This window comes from Gigantopelta aegis, chromosome 8, assembly GCF_016097555.1.
Source record: "Gigantopelta aegis isolate Gae_Host chromosome 8, Gae_host_genome, whole genome shotgun sequence".
Lineage (NCBI taxonomy): Eukaryota > Metazoa > Mollusca > Gastropoda > Neomphalida > Peltospiridae > Gigantopelta > Gigantopelta aegis.
The window spans coordinates 67,279,261-67,298,110 of NC_054706.1; the positions used below are offsets into that span (position 1 = coordinate 67,279,261).

The 18,850-nt window shown below is 36.9% G+C and overlaps 1 protein-coding gene across 1 annotated transcript in view; it reads right to left on the minus strand.

The window, feature by feature from the left end:
• Positions 1–16,320, minus strand: part of LOC121379396 (E3 ubiquitin-protein ligase TRAF7-like) — a 104,548-nt gene extending 88,228 nt beyond the window's left edge. The window contains exons 1-8 of the mRNA XM_041507993.1: positions 16,162–16,320; positions 12,798–12,867; positions 10,620–10,678; positions 9,230–9,324; positions 4,996–5,088; positions 3,811–3,903; positions 2,686–2,725; positions 2,199–2,376 (exon numbers count right to left, since the gene is read on the minus strand). Coding sequence (XP_041363927.1) covers positions 2,199–2,376; positions 2,686–2,725; positions 3,811–3,903; positions 4,996–5,088; positions 9,230–9,324; positions 10,620–10,671 — 551 coding nt within the window. The 5' untranslated portion in view covers positions 10,672–10,678; positions 12,798–12,867; positions 16,162–16,320. The remainder of the gene's footprint in view (positions 1–2,198; positions 2,377–2,685; positions 2,726–3,810; positions 3,904–4,995; positions 5,089–9,229; positions 9,325–10,619; positions 10,679–12,797; positions 12,868–16,161) is intronic.
• Between the last annotated feature and the right edge of the window lie 2,530 nt (positions 16,321–18,850).

Below are 18,850 nucleotides of genomic sequence, written 5' to 3' on the forward strand. Positions count from 1 at the left end.
CAAAATAAGTGTTTCCGGTTTACTGACCTACCCTAATTTTATGTAGCAACCCTGAACATTTTTGAAACAATTTGTTTTGTTTTTTAAATCATGATCCCTGATATGGTTTCTTGGTTTATTTGGATTTTAAAAAATAATAATAAAAAAAAAATAACTTCCTACCTACCTACCCTATTTTGTTTAAGGATGAAAGGTCTAACACAAATGGTTTCAAAATACAAGGATTGCTTGGTGTGTAGCTCTGTCCCAGACATGGTAACTGGTGAGGTCGGAGATAGACATGTTTGAATCATAATTGAATAGAGATATGTTAAAAGAGTTCTTGTACATGTGGTAAAAGTAAAAAAAGGGAAGTCTTAACTTGGATCGGGAACATAAGAAAGAGACGGTCTAAGTTTTACCTTCGAGAGCTGATCTTGATGGTGACAGGACACCGGGTCAGATCGGGAACATAAGAAAGAGACGGTCTAAGTTTTACCTTCGAGAATTTATCTTGATGGTGACAGGACATCGGGTTGGATCGGGAACATAAGAAAGAAAAGGCGAAAGTCTTACCTTTGAGAGCTGATCTTGATGGTGATAGGACACTGGGTCGGATCAGGAACATAAGAAAGAGAAGGCGAAAGTCTTACCTTTAAGAACTGATCTTGATGGTGACAGGACACCGGGTCAGATCGAGAACATAAGAAAGAGACGGTCTAAGTTTTACCTTCGAGAGCTGATCTTGATGGTGACAGGACACCGGGTCAGATCGGGAACATAAGAAAGAGACGGTCTAAGTTTTACCTTCGAGAATTTATCTTGATGGTGACAGGACATCGGGTTGGATCGGGAACATAAGAAAGAAAAGGCGAAAGTCTTACCTTTGAGAGCTGATCTTGATGGTGATAGGACACTGGGTCGGATCAGGAACATAAGAAAGAGAAGGCGAAAGTCTTACCTTTAAGAACTGATCTTGATGGTGACAGGACACCGGGTCAGATCGAGAACATAAGAAAGAGACGGTCTAAGTTTTACCTTCGAAAGCTGATCTTGATGGTGACACAACATCGGGTTGGATCGGGAACATAAGAAAGAGGGGTGAAAGTCTTACCTTCGAGAGCTGATCTTGATGATGACAGGACATCGGGTTGGATCCGGAACATAAGAAAGAGACGGTCTAAGTTTTACCTTCGAGAGCTGATCTTGATGATGACAGGACATCGGGTTGGATCGGGAACATAAGAAAGAGACGGTCTAAGTTTTACCTTCGAGAGCTGATCTTGATGGTGACAGGACATCGGGTTTGATCGGGAACATGTCCTGTCACCATCAAGATCAGCTCTCGAAGGTGTTTTACCTTCGAGAGCTGATCTTGATGGTGACAGGGCATCGGGTTGGATCGGGAACATAAGAAAGAGCGGTCTAAGTTTTACCTTCGAGAGCTGATCTTGATGGTGACAGGACACCGGGTTGGATCGGGAACATAAGAAAGAGGGGTGAAAGTCTTACCTTCGAGAGCTGATCTTGATGGTGACAGGACACCGGGTCAGATCGGGAACATAAGAAAGAGACGGTCTAAGTTTTACCTTCGAGAATTTATCTTGATGGTGACAGGACATCGGGTTGGATCGGGAACATAAGAAAGAAAAGGCGAAAGTCTTACCTTTGAGAGCTGATCTTGATGGTGATAGGACACTGGGTCGGATCAGGAACATAAGAAAGAGAAGGCGAAAGTCTTACCTTTAAGAACTGATCTTGATGGTGACAGGACACCGGGTCAGATCGAGAACATAAGAAAGAGACGGTCTAAGTTTTACCTTCGAAAGCTGATCTTGATGGTGACACAACATCGGGTTGGATCGGGAACATAAGAAAGAGGGGTGAAAGTCTTACCTTCGAGAGCTGATCTTGATGATGACAGGACATCGGGTTGGATCCGGAACATAAGAAAGAGACGGTCTAAGTTTTACCTTCGAGAGCTGATCTTGATGATGACAGGACATCGGGTTGGATCGGGAACATAAGAAAGAGACGGTCTAAGTTTTACCTTCGAGAGCTGATCTTGATGGTGACAGGACATCGGGTTTGATCGGGAACATGTCCTGTCACCATCAAGATCAGCTCTCGAAGGTGTTTTACCTTCGAGAGCTGATCTTGATGGTGACAGGGCATCGGGTTGGATCGGGAACATAAGAAAGAGACGGTCTAAGTTTTACCTTCGAGAGCTGATCTTGATGGTGACAGGACATCGGGTTGGATCGGGAACATATTCGTCCCCTTCGTCAGACAGTTTACATCCGTATTTACAGTATATCAACATTTCTCCAATCTGCTCCGACACGGCGATGTTAGCAACCACCACGGAAAACTTCATACCGTCAACTACACAGGTAGCTGAAAATGTTTAAAAAACTACTGAGTAAATTTAGTGTTTCCACTTCATAAAAATAAATATTCTAAGGACATTTTTAAAAATGTTTATACCAAAAATATTTTAGTCTTGCCAGGATTCACACATTTTTGTACAATGTAATGTATCTAGTATAATATGATGTTCATGGAACAATAAAGAGTATGATTGCTGTTTGATTTGCTGAATTCTGATCAAAATAAACCGATGATATAAAGCTTTGTACACAATGCAACAATGGACAGACAGAAAGACTGAAAGATAGATAAGAAATTTAGACAGAATGTACTTACCATCTGGATTAAACTCTGCACAACGTCTACAGTACGTATGCTAAAACAAAGACAAAACAAAATTAAAATTTAACATTATTTTAAAAATTGAAAATGTCACAAAAGACACTTCCCAATCAATTAAAGAGATAACAAATTAAATATAGGGGAAAACAGACCAGCTGAAAAGTGAAGTGATACTGTACTTCAATGATACAGGACTTTGATCCTTGGGAAGAGCATCTTTGCTCAATGACTCATCATCCGAAAGAAAGGAATGTTTTACAACACACTCGGCACATTTTTTATCTACAGTTACATGGTATCAGACATATTGTTAAGGACCACGTAGATAATCAGAGAGGAAACCCACTGCCACCACTCCATGGGATACTCTTTTTGATTAGCAGCAAGGGATCTTTTATATGCACCATCCTACAGACAGAACAGTACATACCACAGCCTTTCTTACACCAGCTTTGGAACTTAGAAGAGTATTTTTACATGCCCCTGTACCACTAAAGTTTCAGACATTAACCAGCTGTGGAGCACTGGCTGGAATGAGAAATAACTCAATGGACCCGATAGGGATCGATCCTACACTGATCACACATCAGGTGAGTGATTTATCATTCAGCTACATTCAGCTCCTGACTCCACAGCAGATTTTTAAAACTATTAACTACTTACTGTTTAACAAAGTTATTTTGTTACTTGATCTAGACAGTGAGAGGACAACGTATACCAATATACAGGCAAGATATCTTTTATATGCACCTTCTCTTAGATACAGCCTTCGATATACCATTCATGGGGGGAAATGGCTGGGACAGGGTAAATCAACTCTTGTAAGTGGTCATCATTTGTCTCAGCAACATACAGAATATGTGTTGTTTTAATTATCACAAAGCTAGTATTGTGAGATCAGTACATAGTATTTTAACATGTGATTATGAGCACCTAAGTGATCGAACTTTTGATAATGAAATAATGTTATCAAAAACATGTACTACTGCATTAAAAAGGCATTGCTATCTTTAGCAACCTGTAGTGTTTGCATAACTTTATTACAAACTGTTTTAGCAGAACATCACAGTAATCCAAGAAGCAGCTGTACATACTAAATACTGTATGATGTTTACTTACCCCGCATGACACAATTACTGGATTCTTGAAGATCTTTTCACAAAGTCGACAAATAAGTTTTTTATTTGGTGCTTCCACAAACACAAGAATATCCTGGAGAAAAAAAAAAGAAGAGTTATAAATCAATATTTCTTAAATGTATTGAGTTTTAAACAAATATTTAATTTCCAAGTACATGTAACTGGTTGCTAGTTTGGCATCAAAATTACAGAAATAAAGGAGAATTTCTTTAAAGACATATCAACACAATTTTTATCTTTTTGAGTTTCAGTCTTTAACTTGGTGAAGTTGCAACAAATTGAGTTTTATCAGACATGTGCCGGCAAATAAAAAAAGAAACAATGGAATTGTTCGCAGCTGCCAATTTTATCAAATATCAAATCAGCAATGATATTATTTTTATGTTGAATTATTTATAACACATTATATAATTATACAGTAAAATATAAAAGTAAATTCTGTGTTTATGAAGTCAAGCGTGTTGTCAATTTAGCTCATACTTGTACGACAGGGATTGTGTAACTATGTTATAGAAAGAATTGTTAAAATAAGATATTTTAAAGCATCTTAATTTTGCTTTATTTGGCTAACTGAAACTGAAATTGCCTAAAACATTTCTGACCAAACAAGCCAAATTGCTAACAACGATTTTGGGGTCGAGCTTAAAGCCTGTACTACTAGTTTGTAAATGGTTGAAATTTGTGACTCGTGTGGATGCACTGTAATTGTGCACATTGACTCAGAAGGTTTATTTTCCTTCATTACTGTTAAACATATACTTTGTACCATACATCAGGGCTTCTAGAATTTTTATCAAATCCACTGGCCATGGGATCAGTGATTTTAAATATTTACTAGCCATGATTAAAAATTCACTAGCCCTACTTTACTTTAAGCTAATACAATATGACTAAATAATAGTAATTATCTGCTATGTCACCTAAAGAGGGAGATACATGTAGAGCTTAAAACACTAACATTGGGGGCGAGTGGGGTGGGGGTAGGGTGTTCATATTTACAAAATGGACTTAACTGCAACATTGATTAAAAATAAATTCACTAGCCATCGGGCATGGCAATAGTAGTTATTTACAACACTGAATATCACTAGCCATGGGAGTGGGGCTACCATAATCTAGAAGCCATGTTACATGCACAGGAAAGTTATTCTGTCAGAATATTCACCTCTTCATCCTCGTCATAGAGGAGAGATCTGTTTGATGTATTTGATCCTGATCGCACGTGACAAGGACTCGGCACCAGTAGACCTCCAGATGCCTAAATACATGAAAACAGCTGTTAAGAACTCAGTTATATTCCGAACATTAGACAAGACACACAAAACTAACAACAGCACATACACCCCAACCCTGTCTCCCAATTAAAAACACACAAATCTAAAAACAGCACACACACCCCAACCATGTCTCCCAATTAAAAACACACAAATCTAAAAACAGCACACACACCCCAACCATGTCTCCCAAATCTAAAAACAGCACACACACCCCAACCATGTCTCCCGATTAAAAACACAAATCTAAAAACAGCACACACACCCCAACCCAGTCTTCCAATTAAAAACACAAATCTAAAAACAGCACACACACCCCAACCCAGTCTCCCAATTAAAAACACACAAATCTAAAAACAGCACACACACCCCAACCATGTCTCCCAAATCTAAAAACAGCACACACACCCCAACCATGTCTCCCGATTAAAAACACAAATCTAAAAACAGCACACACACCCCAACCCAGTCTTCCAATTAAAAACACAAATCTAAAAACAGCACACACACCCCAACCCAGTCTCCCAATTAAAAACACACAAATCTAAAAACAGCACACACACCCCAACCATGTCTCCCAAATCTAAAAACAGCACACACACCCCAACCATGTCTCCCGATGAAAAACACACAAATCTAAAAACAGCACACACCCCAACCCTGTCTCCCAATTAAAAACACACAAATCTGAAAACAGCACACACACCCCAACCCAGTCTTCCAATTAAAAACACAAATCTAAAAACAGCACACACACCCCAACCCAGTCTCCCAATTAAAAACACACAAATCTAAAAACAGCACACACCCCAACCCTGTCTCCCAATTAAAAACACAAATCTAAAAACAGCACACACACCCCAACCCTGTCTCCCAATTAAAAACACACAAATCTAAAAACAGTACACACACCCCAACCCAGTCTTCCAATTAAAAACACAAATCTAAAAACAGCACACATACCCCAACCCTGTCTTCCAATAAAAAACACACAAATTGAAAAACAGCACACACACCCCAACCCTGTCTCCCAATTAAAAACACACAAATCTAAAAACAGCACACACACCCCAACCATGTCTCCCAATTAAAAACACACAAATCTAAAAACAGCACACACCCCAACCATGTCTCCCAATTAAAAACACACAAATCTAAAAACAGCACACACACCCCAACCCTGTCTCCCAATTAAAAACACACAAATCTAAAAACAGCACACACCCCAACCCTGTCTCCCAATTAAAAACACACAAATTGAAAAACAGCACACACACCCCAACCCTGTCTCCCAATTAAAAACACACAAATCTAAAAACAGTACACACACCCCAACCCAGTCTTCCAATTAAAAACACAAATCTAAAAACAGCACACATACCCCAACCCTGTCTCCCAATTAAAAACACACAAATTGAAAAACAGCACACACACCCCAACCATGTCTCCCAATTAAAAACACACAAATCTAAAAACAGCACACACCCCAACCATGTCTCCCAATTAAAAACACACAAATCTAAAAACAGCACACACACCCCAACCCTGTCTCCCAATTAAAAACACACAAATTGAAAAACAGCACACACCCCAACCATGTCTCCCAATTAAAAACACAAATCTAAAAACAGCACACACCCCAACCCTGTCTCCCAATTAAAAACACACAAATTGAAAAAAAGCACACACACTCCAACCCCATCTTCAGTAGTGGATCCAGTGGAAGCCCACCATAACCTTTAAGAGGAAACGTGATTATATTAACTGTTCTGTGTAAAAGGAGAGATCAATCATCACATTTGGACCCCCTCCCTTTCAGAAATCCTGCATCCGCACCTGATCTCCCAATTAAAAACTAGACCTGTGCTTGTATTCTATTTAAAATATTCATGAGCAGAGCACAACTGTAACTATCAGTGGAGACCGGGCTCAGAATTTAGGAGGAAACATATGAACACAATATTTCTGCCAAACATAAATATCTGGGTATGGCGCTATGGAATTAATATATTGATGTATTAATACTACAAACCCCGGCTGACTCTGTACTGTCTGTGTGAGACATGGTGGCAGTTATTAATGTAAAATGTATTAATACTACAAACACCGGCTGACTCTGTACTGTCTGAGACATGGTGGCAGTTATTAATGTAAAATGTATTAATACTACAAACCCCGGCTGACTCTGTACTGTCTGTGTGAGACATGGTGGCAGTTATTAATGTAAAATGTATTAATACTACAAACCCCGGCTGACTCTGTACTGTCTGTGTGAGACATGGTGGCAGTTATTAATGTAAAATGTATTAATACTACAAACCCCAGCTGACTATGTACTGTCTGTGTGAGACATGGTGACAGTTATTAATGTAAAATGTATTAATACTACAAACCCCAGCTGACTCTGTACTGTCTGTGTGAGACATAGTGGCAGTTATTAATGTAAAATGTATTAATACTACAAACCCCAGCTGACTCTGTACTGTCTGAGACATGGTGGCAGTTATTAATGTAAAATGTATTAATACTACAAACCCCAGCTGACTCTGTACTGTCTGTGTGAGATATGGTGACAGTTATTAATGTAAAATGTATTAATACTACAAACCCCGGCTGACTCTGTACTTTATGTATGAGATATGGTGGCAGTTATTAATGTAAAATGTATTAATACTACAAACCCCAGCTGACTTTGTACTGTCTGTGTGAGACATGGTGGCAGTTATTAATGTAAAATGTATTAATACTACAAACCCCGGCTGACTCTGTACTGTCTGTGTGAGACATGGTGGCAGTTATTAATGTAAAATGTATTAATACTACAAACCCCAGCTTACTATGTACTGTCTGTGTTGAGACATGGTGGCAGTTATTAATGTAAAATGTATTAATACTACAAACCCCATCTGACTCTGTACTGTCTGAGACATGGTGGCAGTTATTAATGTAAAATGTATTAATACTACAAACCCCGGCTGACTCTGTACTGTCTGAGACATGGTGGCAGTTATTAATGTAAAATGTATTAATACTACAAACCCCAGCTGACTCTGTACTGTCTGAGATATGGTGGCAGTTATTAATGTAAAATGTATTAATATTACAAACCCCGGCTGACTCTGTACTGTCTGTGTGAGATGGTGGCAGTTATTAATGTAAAATGTATTAATACTACAAACCCCAGCTGACTCTGTACTGTCTGTGTTGAGACATGGTGGCAGTTATTAATGTAAAATGTATTAATACTACAAACCCCAGCTGACTCTGTACTGTCTGTGTGAGACATGGTGGCAGTTATTAATGTAAAATGTATTAATACTACAAACCCCAGCTGACTCTGTACTGTCTGTGTTGAGACATGGTGGCAGTTATTAATGTAAAATGTATTAATACTACAAACCCCAGCTGACACTGTACTGTCTGTGTGAGACATGGTGGCAGTTATTAATGTAAAATGTATTAATACTACAAACCCCAGCTGACTCTGTACTGTCTGTGTTGAGACATGGTGACAGTTATTAATGTAAAATGTATTAATACTACAAACCCCAGCTGACTCTGTACTGTCTGTGTTGAGACATGGTGGCAGTTATTAATGTAAAATGTATTAATACTACAAACCCCGGCTGACTCTGTACTGTCTGTGCGAGACATGGTGGCAGTTATTAATGTAAAATGTATTAATACTACAAACCCCAGCTGACTCTGTACTGTCTGTGTTGAGACATGGTGGCAGTTATTAATGTAAAATGTATTAATACTACAAACCCTGGCTGACTCTGTACTGTCTGTGTGAGACATGGTGGCAGTTATTAATGTAAAATGTATTAATACTACAAACCCCAGCTGACTCTGTACTGTCTGAGACATGGTGGCAGTTATTAATGTAAAATGTATTAATACTACAAACACTGGCTGACTCTGTACTGTCTGAGACATGGTGGCAGATATTAATGTAAAATGTATTAATACTACAAACCCCGGCTGACTATGTACTGTCTGTGTGAGACATGGTGGCAGTTATTAATGTAAAATGTATTAATACTACAAACCCCAGCTAACTCTGTACTATCTGTGTGAGACATGGTGGCAGGTATTAATGTAAAATGTATTAATACTACAAACCCCAGCTGACTCTGTACTGTCTGTGTGAGACATGGTGGCGGTCGGGGTTGGCAGATCAACGGAACTGAAGGCGCTATCCCTAGTGTCTTCATCATCTGTAAATAAAACATTACAGTCATATACCAGATTAAAATATACTGATGCCAGATTGCTGCACAACTGCATTTTTACATACAAGAATTTAACAGGTAAATCTCAAATTTATGTGAATTAAATTACTGGAATAATTAATTTTCAAACAAAATAAAACTTTGAACTTTATCATATTGAATGCATAAAAAATATATAAACAAAATGGGGGAAAAAAAATTTATGTGCAAATGTACTGCAAATTGGTGCATAATTCAAAGCTGCTAATTGGAGTATATTTTCATTATACACATATAGTGGTTTACATAAAGAAATCATCTACATTATATTACTTTTTTTTTTTTTTTTTTTAAACACCGTTGTTTAATATTCTTTACATGTAGTTACTGATCCAGTTCACATAAAAAAGTATCAATTCACCATTAATTCTTAAAACATGCGATGTCTTCTCCACTATGTAGGGGAACAACATATGGTGGGTTTTGGGGTTTTTTTTAAATGGTTGTGCACCATTCATGTTGATAATGAAAATGCACAAGTTTATTAAAACTGTAGTTGTGCACTATTGTTTACAGGGGCGGAACGTAGCCAAGTGGTAAAGCACTCTCTTGATGTGCGTGGTCGGCCTGCATAGGATTGATCCCCATTGTGACATTTCTCGCTCCATCCAGTACACCATGACTGGTATATCAAAGTCTGTGGTATGTGCTATCCTGTCTGTGGGATGGTGCATATAACATATCCCTTGCTACTAATGGCAAAATGTAGCGGTTTTTTCTCCAAGATTATATGTGGAAATTACCAAATGTTTGACATCCAACAGCCGATGATTAATAAATCGATGTGCTCTAGTGGTGTTGTTAAACAAAACAAAACATTTATTGTTTACATTAGGAAATAAAATTATAACATAGTGATAGTACTGATACTGCATCTTTAACTGTGAGTTTCAGGTGTGCCACAATTTAAAAATAACACAACACATCCATACATATCAACAACAAATACAACTACATGAATATTATTTTCAGAACATTAAAAATTAATTAATTAAAAGATCAACAATGAAGAGAATTGAAGGGAAAGGGAGAAGAGGGATACAAAAAACAAATTAATCTAGTTTTAAAAACTTTTAAAAATTAAAAGGTGAGGTAAGACAAAAAGTAATGTGTCCACCAAGAGGGATTGATCTTACAGCCCATCAGACCTGAAGTGGACACTCTACTACTAAGCTATATCAGACATGAGAATGTTAGAAAGTTGAAGTACATGTAAAAGTAAAATTAAGTCAAATGTTTACCTATAAACAAAATAGGACCTACATCCACCTTTCCCACTGGTTGAGCCATCATTATGAAACTGAAAAAATGACAACATTTATAAACAAACAATTCATGCAACAACAAAGAAAATCTAACACAATATTCTACACATACATGTACATACATGTATACCTTTTGTAGTTTGCATGCTAACATCATAATAAAACTAACTTTGTAATGTTTGATAAACATTTATCAAAACTCCACATTACAAAATTTTAAAATAAAATATCTCACTTCACCAAAAATAAAATTAAAATACACAGTACAGGATAGTGCACTAAAAATGACATTTATATGAAAAATGATAATTTCTATAGCAAATTCACTTCAAATACCTATATAGATAACACATTAAACTATTCTAAAATTCATATGAGTGAAGCAGGAAGTATCTGTTATTTCATTTATGTTCATAGCGGTATGAAAAAAAACCTTCAAATGTTCTTAGTCCATGTAGTACTCTTGCCCCACCAGTGTTTCTGCAAGAAAGACATTTTTGGGTATGGCACTAGGGAATTGAATGTAACCATAATCAATGACGGGTCAAGTTCAGAGTTAGGGTTAAGAAAATAATACAGTAATGACAAGAGTAATTAATTTTGTCAAAAAATTAACTATAAAAAATTAAATTTGCAAAATAATTTGGGTATGACGCCATACCCGTCTTAACTTCTGGCAGAAACCCTGTCCACCCCCAACTTTAATGAATGGTTAGCACTTCCTCTGGATTTCTTTTACCGAATACATCATCAAAGTACACATACGCTTTAAACAAAATTTACGATACCTTTATGAACTAAAGCAACAAGACACAACACTAATAATCAAGACCTCCATATTGCACCATTGTGTGACACCCAATATCCAATATATTTTTTGTGCTGGGGTATCATTAAATAGTCATTCATTCATTCCATATTGCAACAGCAAAATTATTACAAATTTACATCATACATGCACAGAGTACCATCATAATGTCTGCATATAAAGAACAAAGATGTAACAATGTGAGATTGAATATCAATAGTTAACATGGTTAACCTCCTTGCATTATGGATTCATGAGAGTTTGGCTGCTGTCACTCTTTCCTTTTAGATGTAACAATGTGAGATTGAATATCAATAGTTAACATGGTTAACCTCCTTGCATTATGGATTCATGAGAGTTTGGCTGCCGTCACTCTTTCCTTTTAGATGTAACAATGTGAGATTGAATATCAATAGTTAACATGGTTAACCTCCTTGCATTATGGATTCATGAGAGTTTGGCTGCCGTCACTCTTTCCTTTTAGATGTAACAATGTGAGATTGAATATCAGTAGTTAACATGGTTAACCTCCTTGCATTATGGATTCATGAGAGTTTGGCTGCCGTCACTCTTTCCTTTTAGATGTAACAATGTGAGATTGAATATCAATAGTTAACATGGTTAACCTCCTTACATTATGGATTCATGAGAGTTTGGCTGCCGTCACTCTTTCCTTTTAGATGTAACAATGTGAGATTGAATATCAATAGTTAACATGGTTAACCTCCTTGCATTATGGATTCATGAGAGTTTGGCTGCCGTCACTCTTTCCTTTCAGCACTGGTGCCATCACTTATTTCTTTCCATCAATACAGTTATATATACATGTATATACCGGGTATGATTATTTTAACTCATAAAACCTGATACGCTCATAAGTCATCTACATCGTATATGTATGTTCCTAGTAATACGTGATTATTACACATACATGTGATTATTACGCATACATGTGATTATTACACATACATGTGATTATTACACATACATGTGCTAAATTACCAGTAGTTAACAGGGCTAGCTAAAGGTGAGAAAAACAATTCGCCATATTGTCTATTTAACTTCAAAAATTGCCAGTTATTTTCTAAAAAATGTTAATTATTACATGAAATTATCTCGCCAAACTAAAATAAAATTTGCCAACTGCTTTTAAAATTCGTAATCAGCGAATTTGGTGAGTGCCAGAGCTAGCTGTGAATAAAAATCAAAAGTAATCAACAACATGTTAGGTACAGAACTTACGGAGTGTAATATTCAGTCTAGTTATCAACAACATGTTAGGTACAGAACTTACGGAGTGTAATATTCAGTCTAGTTATCAACAACATGTTAGGTACAGAACTTACGGAGTGTAATATTCAGTCTAGTTATCGGCGGTACAGAACTTCCAGCACTGAATGTAGTTTCTACATAAACCTGGAAAAACAACAGAAACATATACAGGCATTTACAGAACAGATGTCAAAGTCACTGAGACTATAGTTTAGGGTGTCACGATAAACCTACCTCACGATTCGATACATATCACAATATCTAGCCCACCATTCAAAACGTATCATGATATCTAGCCCATGATTCAATGTTTCATGATATCTAGCCCACGATACGATACGTATCACGATATCTAGCCCACGATATGATACGTACCACGATATCTAGCCCACGATACAATATGTATCATGATATTTACCTCACGATTCGATATGTATCACGATATCTACCTCACGATTCAATATGTATCTGATCATGATATCTAGCCCATGATACGATACATATCACGTTTAACTTATTTTTTTCACTAGCTGTTGGGCATGGCAGTAGTAGTTATTTACTAGCCCAATTAACACTGAATATTACTAGACATGGGAGTGGGGCTACCATAATCTAGAAGCCCTGATGTTGTTCAACAAAACATGTACACATAATAATTTATAAAAATTATTTTAAATAGTTCAAGACAAATTACAAAATGGAGTCATCGAGAACCAATGTTAACAGACATTTTAGGAAAACAAATATAAAAATTCTGATGTCTTGCAATCGTGTTATAAGTTATAATGGTAAAATTATTTGGTTAAAAAATATAAGCTGCATTCTGAGTTGTAATAAATATATAAACAGATATCCTGAAAGATATTTATGTTAAAACATATAAGGACCATATATTTTTGGCAAGTATCTGTAATGAGAGTTTTGCCAGCAGACGCCGTAACATTCATAACAATAACAATAATTTTTAAGATGTTATCGACTAACAGATACTTTTTAATGATTGTAATTACATATCAAATATATTTTTCTGCATAAAATATTAGTGGCTGTATATTAAATGTGTTTTTGATCATTCTAATATTTGTACTATGTTAAATTTCCTTTTATTTCCTAAAATATTATTTTTCGTATGTACGAAATTATTTGAAGACAAAATCCAGTTTGTGATTCTTAGAAATATTTAGAAAACCAGAAACACATTGAATATACAGACACTGATATTCTAAACAAGAAAATATATTTCATATTTAAGTTTAATCGTAGAAATATTTTATTAGTCAGAGACATCTTACAATGGAGCAAACTCAGGAATGTCCTTTTAAGTGTTCTTTCAAATAACAGTCTTTGAAAATCATAGAAAAAACGTATTAAGAAATGTGCCATTTTTATGAGTTGGTTAAATTCAATCCTGCTTTCTTTGCTCCTTTTAACCTTATTTTTACAAACATTTCTGTGAATGTGACAGACATTTGTTTACTTTCCCCATGCAAAAGTCAATGACGTCAGATATCTCCAAATGTATCGTCTTGGTATGTATTATGACGCGGTATGTATTTTGGCGCGCTATCTTTAAATAGCAATTGTGCGTCATCAAAGAAAAGCTATGACGTCAAAGGCAGAAATTTTCCTTGAGGGAAGTTTTTTTTTTGAATAAGAATAAAGCAATGTTTCCAATTTGCCAGTTTGTAGTAAGTATAAACAATTAAAAATAACTGAATATAACTGAAAGTACTATTTTCCGTAAGGCACTTTTTTAACATACATAAACATCCCTCTATCTCCAAATTTTCTCAATTACTTTTACCCATCTGCTGAACGAAACATTGTCATCTGCTACTATTGAAATAAACACAAGGCAAATAGATCACCCCTATGTCAATCTATTTTTATGGACGTCCGAACGAGTCCCCTGTCCTTATTTTATATGCACTGCATACTATTATACTGGGTCAGGATTAAACAATGTTCAAGTGCATATTACATCTTAAAATAATATCTATTTCACATGAAATGTAACGTGGACATTGTTTTGAATAATACTAATAATAAACAAACAAAAAAGTATCGAATGGCTGTCAAATTTACTCCCACCCTATCAACATACAAATAAAAAAGAAAGAAATGTTTTATTTAACAACGCACTCAACACATTTTATTTATGGTTATATGACGTCAGACATATGGTTATGGACCACACAGATTTTGAGAGGAAACCCGCTGTCGCCACTACATGGGCTACTCTTTCCGATTAACAGCAAGGGATCTTTTCTTTGTGCTTTCCACAGGCAGGATAGCACAAACCATGGCCTTTGTTGAACCAGTTATGGACCACTGGTCGGTGCAAGTGGTTTACACCAACCCATTGAGCCTTGCAGAGCACTCACTCAGGGTTTGGAATCGGTATCTGGATTAAAAATCCCATGCCTCGACTGGGATCCGAACCCAGTACCTACCAGCCTGTAGACCGATGTCCTAACCACGATGCCACTGAGGCCGGTCAATATACAAATAGTGACTATGTTTGCACTGGGCTATATGGTTTACATGTAACAATCTGATTAAAATTTATTTTAATGGTTATTTTTGTACGTGTATTATTAATATTGAATTTATGGACCACCACACATCATTTCCAGTTGTTTGGTTTTGTTTTTCTTGAATATTGGTCATTCACAAGTTATCTGGATGTTCCGCGTCAAATACATACCACATCAAAAATGTTACAGTATGCACATTTAAGCTAAAACTAAAAATCTCACTATATATTGAATTTAATGTTTATATTTTAATGATATATATACATTAGGTTATGTCTGTAAATAATAACAAGAAAAACAGTTATTTTTACACTACGCGAGATCGTTGCTTATCTGCGTCAAAACCCATACTGCGAGGGTACAAATGAAGCAACCACCAAAACAGGACCCTCAACTAAACTGGGCCACGCACGATGGAAGGACTTTCCTTTCCTTTGACACTGTCACTAACCCTGACTTTATTTATAATAAGTATTTATAATGTTCGGAAAAATATCCGCCCGGTCCCCACCTCCCCTAACCCCAACCCCTAACACTAACCCCTAACCCTAACTAAAAATAATAACGGAGGGGACCGGGCGGATATTATACCTAATGTTCTTTATACATGACAGTGCCAAAGGAAAGTCCTACTGGAGTGTGGAACATAACGCATTTAGGGACATTGAAGGAAAACTCAGTCTGAAAAAATTATTTTTCATTCATTTATTTTTGTTAACATATATAAATGCATCGTGTATCTTTGTGCCAAATATGAACAATGTACACCTCGGCATTAACATTCGGGCTTTATTTTTGTTTCCGGGCGACGGGCTGCAAATAGGCTGAACCGGAAAACTGGAGAGAGGGAAGGGTTCATAGGTCCATGATCCGACTCCATGGGATTAACATTCATACTTACATGAGGAACACTTTGTGAAGACGATGAGCTCTGTAGTCGTATGTTTCTTCCTTTACCGGGCGATGTCCCCAAGGACATAACGCAACTGTTGTGTGGTTCTTATGACTCCGTAAACTTTCGAATTAAATGTTAACTTGAATCTACTTCCGACAAAACGAAACCAACAAAGGCAATGTGACAAACGGAAGTTAATATTGGCAGTAATGCAGCAAAATATGTTTAAAAAAAATAAAAATAACAGTAATAAAAACTAAATTTTATTATGTAAATAATTTAAAGATTATGTATTAAACTTCTGCTTTATATATTCTTGATTTTTTGTTAATATTATTTTTTAGTAATGTTTTGAAAAATTATTTTTGATGTAAAAGCCGGTTGCTAGTCACTTCGTACCATGGTCATTTCGTACCATAGTCATTTCGTACCTAATTTGGTCGTTTCGTACCCTGGTCATTTCGTACCTTGGTCATTTCGTACCATTGCAAAAAGTCATTTCGTACCTTGGTCATTTCGTACCATGGTCATTTCGTACCATTGCAAAAAGTCATTTCGTACCCTAGTCATTTCGTACCTTGGTTATTTCGTACCATAACTGAAAGTCATATCGTACCATGGTATAACAATTTATAACAATCACCCCGGTAATGTCTTTTACAAAATAACATTAAATTACAAATTTGTGGTTAATTTAAGGGATATTTTATCAGCAAAAGACTAAAAATTATTGACACCTTGTATAAACATTAGCAATTGGCTAATTTGGCAATCAGTAAGGTAGTTAATGTTTTAATGGCTGTTATTGTTTATTTCTTAAACAAATAAGATGCAAATAAGCAGGTTTGAAAAGAAGACCTAATAAATAAATAATATTTTGTTGGTCCATTATATTGTTTTGTTGTTTTTGACTAATTATCTGGAGCCATTTCACATAAAATCGAAGTTGGCAGTTAGTAGTAAATACCATATACGGCTCTTGTCAGGTAAAATGGAAATAACAGTTGATAGGTATTATATGGGTATCAATAACGATATGCTGTACAATAACGTGTTCTGGTTTTCAAACTGTCAAAATAAAGTTTTAAAACAAAACCCACTGCTTTTATGCTATAGTCAATTCGTTTTCTATATACTGGAATGAAATGACTAGGGTACGAAATGACTGGGGTACGAAATGACTTTTTGCAATGGTACGAAATGACCAAGGTACGAAATGACTAGGGTACGAAATGATCAGGCAGCATGGTACGAAATGGATGGTACGATATGACTTGGGTACGAAGTGACTATGATTCTAAAAGCCAGACGATACAACCATAAATGTTCAATATTACTAGATCGGAACTTCTCGGCCGATTTCGCGCACAGATTGGAATCCGTATAATATCCATGCCCGCATATACTTGTTGACCGTCTTCCAAAAGCATTGGGTGCAAATTAATGCGTGAATGTATATAATATTCATATATTTACAAATGTTAGCTTTATCTAAGGGGTCATTAAAATATTACGTAACGCTCGAGGGGGTGGGTGTTATGTACGTTATGTAGTGTTACGGGGGGGGGGGGGGTTGGATAAAATTTAACAGCATTACGTAACGCACTTTTTTATTAGTACTAATTGGTGGGTGGGGTTTTTTCTTTTAAATGTGCGAGAGAGAGAGAGAGAGAGAGAGAGAGAGAGAGAGAGAGAGAGAGAGAGAGAGAGAGAGAATATCTATGTATAGATCTGTCTGTGTCTGCGTGTGTTTGCGCGCGCGCGTGTGCTGTCTATGTATGTCTGCCTGTGTCTATGTGTGTGTGTCTGTGTATGTATGTGTGTGTGTTTGTGTATGTGTATATATGTGTGTGTGTGTGTGTGTGAGAGAGAGAGAGAGAATGTGTTTTTCTTTCTCTCTCTCTCTCTCTCTCTCTCTCTCTCTCTCTCTCTCTCTCTCTCTCTGCGTGTGTATGTGTGTGTTTCTGCCTGTGTCTGGATCCGCCCGTGAAGGGATGTGCTGGATAGAATAATGTTACTAACACGGGCGGATCCAGAAGCCTCACTGCCGGGGGTGGGGGTGGGGGGGGGGGGGGGGGCTAAAGAATGCATTGAAGCTGAGATAACTTCCTCGGTGGCGTAGTGGTTAAGCCATCGGACTACGGGCTGGTAGGTACAGGGTTCGCAGCCCGGTACTGGCTCCAACCCAGATTGAGTTCTTAAGGGCTCAGTGGGTAGGTGTAAGGCCACTACACCCTCTTCTCTCTCACTAACCACTAACCTACTAAAACCTTACCCACTGTCCTTGACATACAGCCCAGATAGCTGTCTGCCCAAGACAGCGTGCTTGAACCTTAATTGGATATAAGCATGAACATAAGTTGAAATGAAATGAAGTTGAAATTAGAAATGTGTTCATGGGTACGTGTAAGTTACTTTTTACGAGAAAGGTTTTTTTTTTAACGACACCACTAGAGAAAACTGATTTATTAATCATCGGCTATTGGATATCAAACATTTGGTAATTCTGACCGTTTTAGAAAGGAAACCCGCTACATTTTTCCATTAGTATCAAAGGGCGTTTTATATCCACCATTCCACATACAGGATAGCACATACCGCGGTCTTTGACATACCAGTCATGGTACACTGGCTGGAACGACGGGGATCGATCTTAAACCGACCGCGCATCAGATGGGCGCTTTACCATTGGACT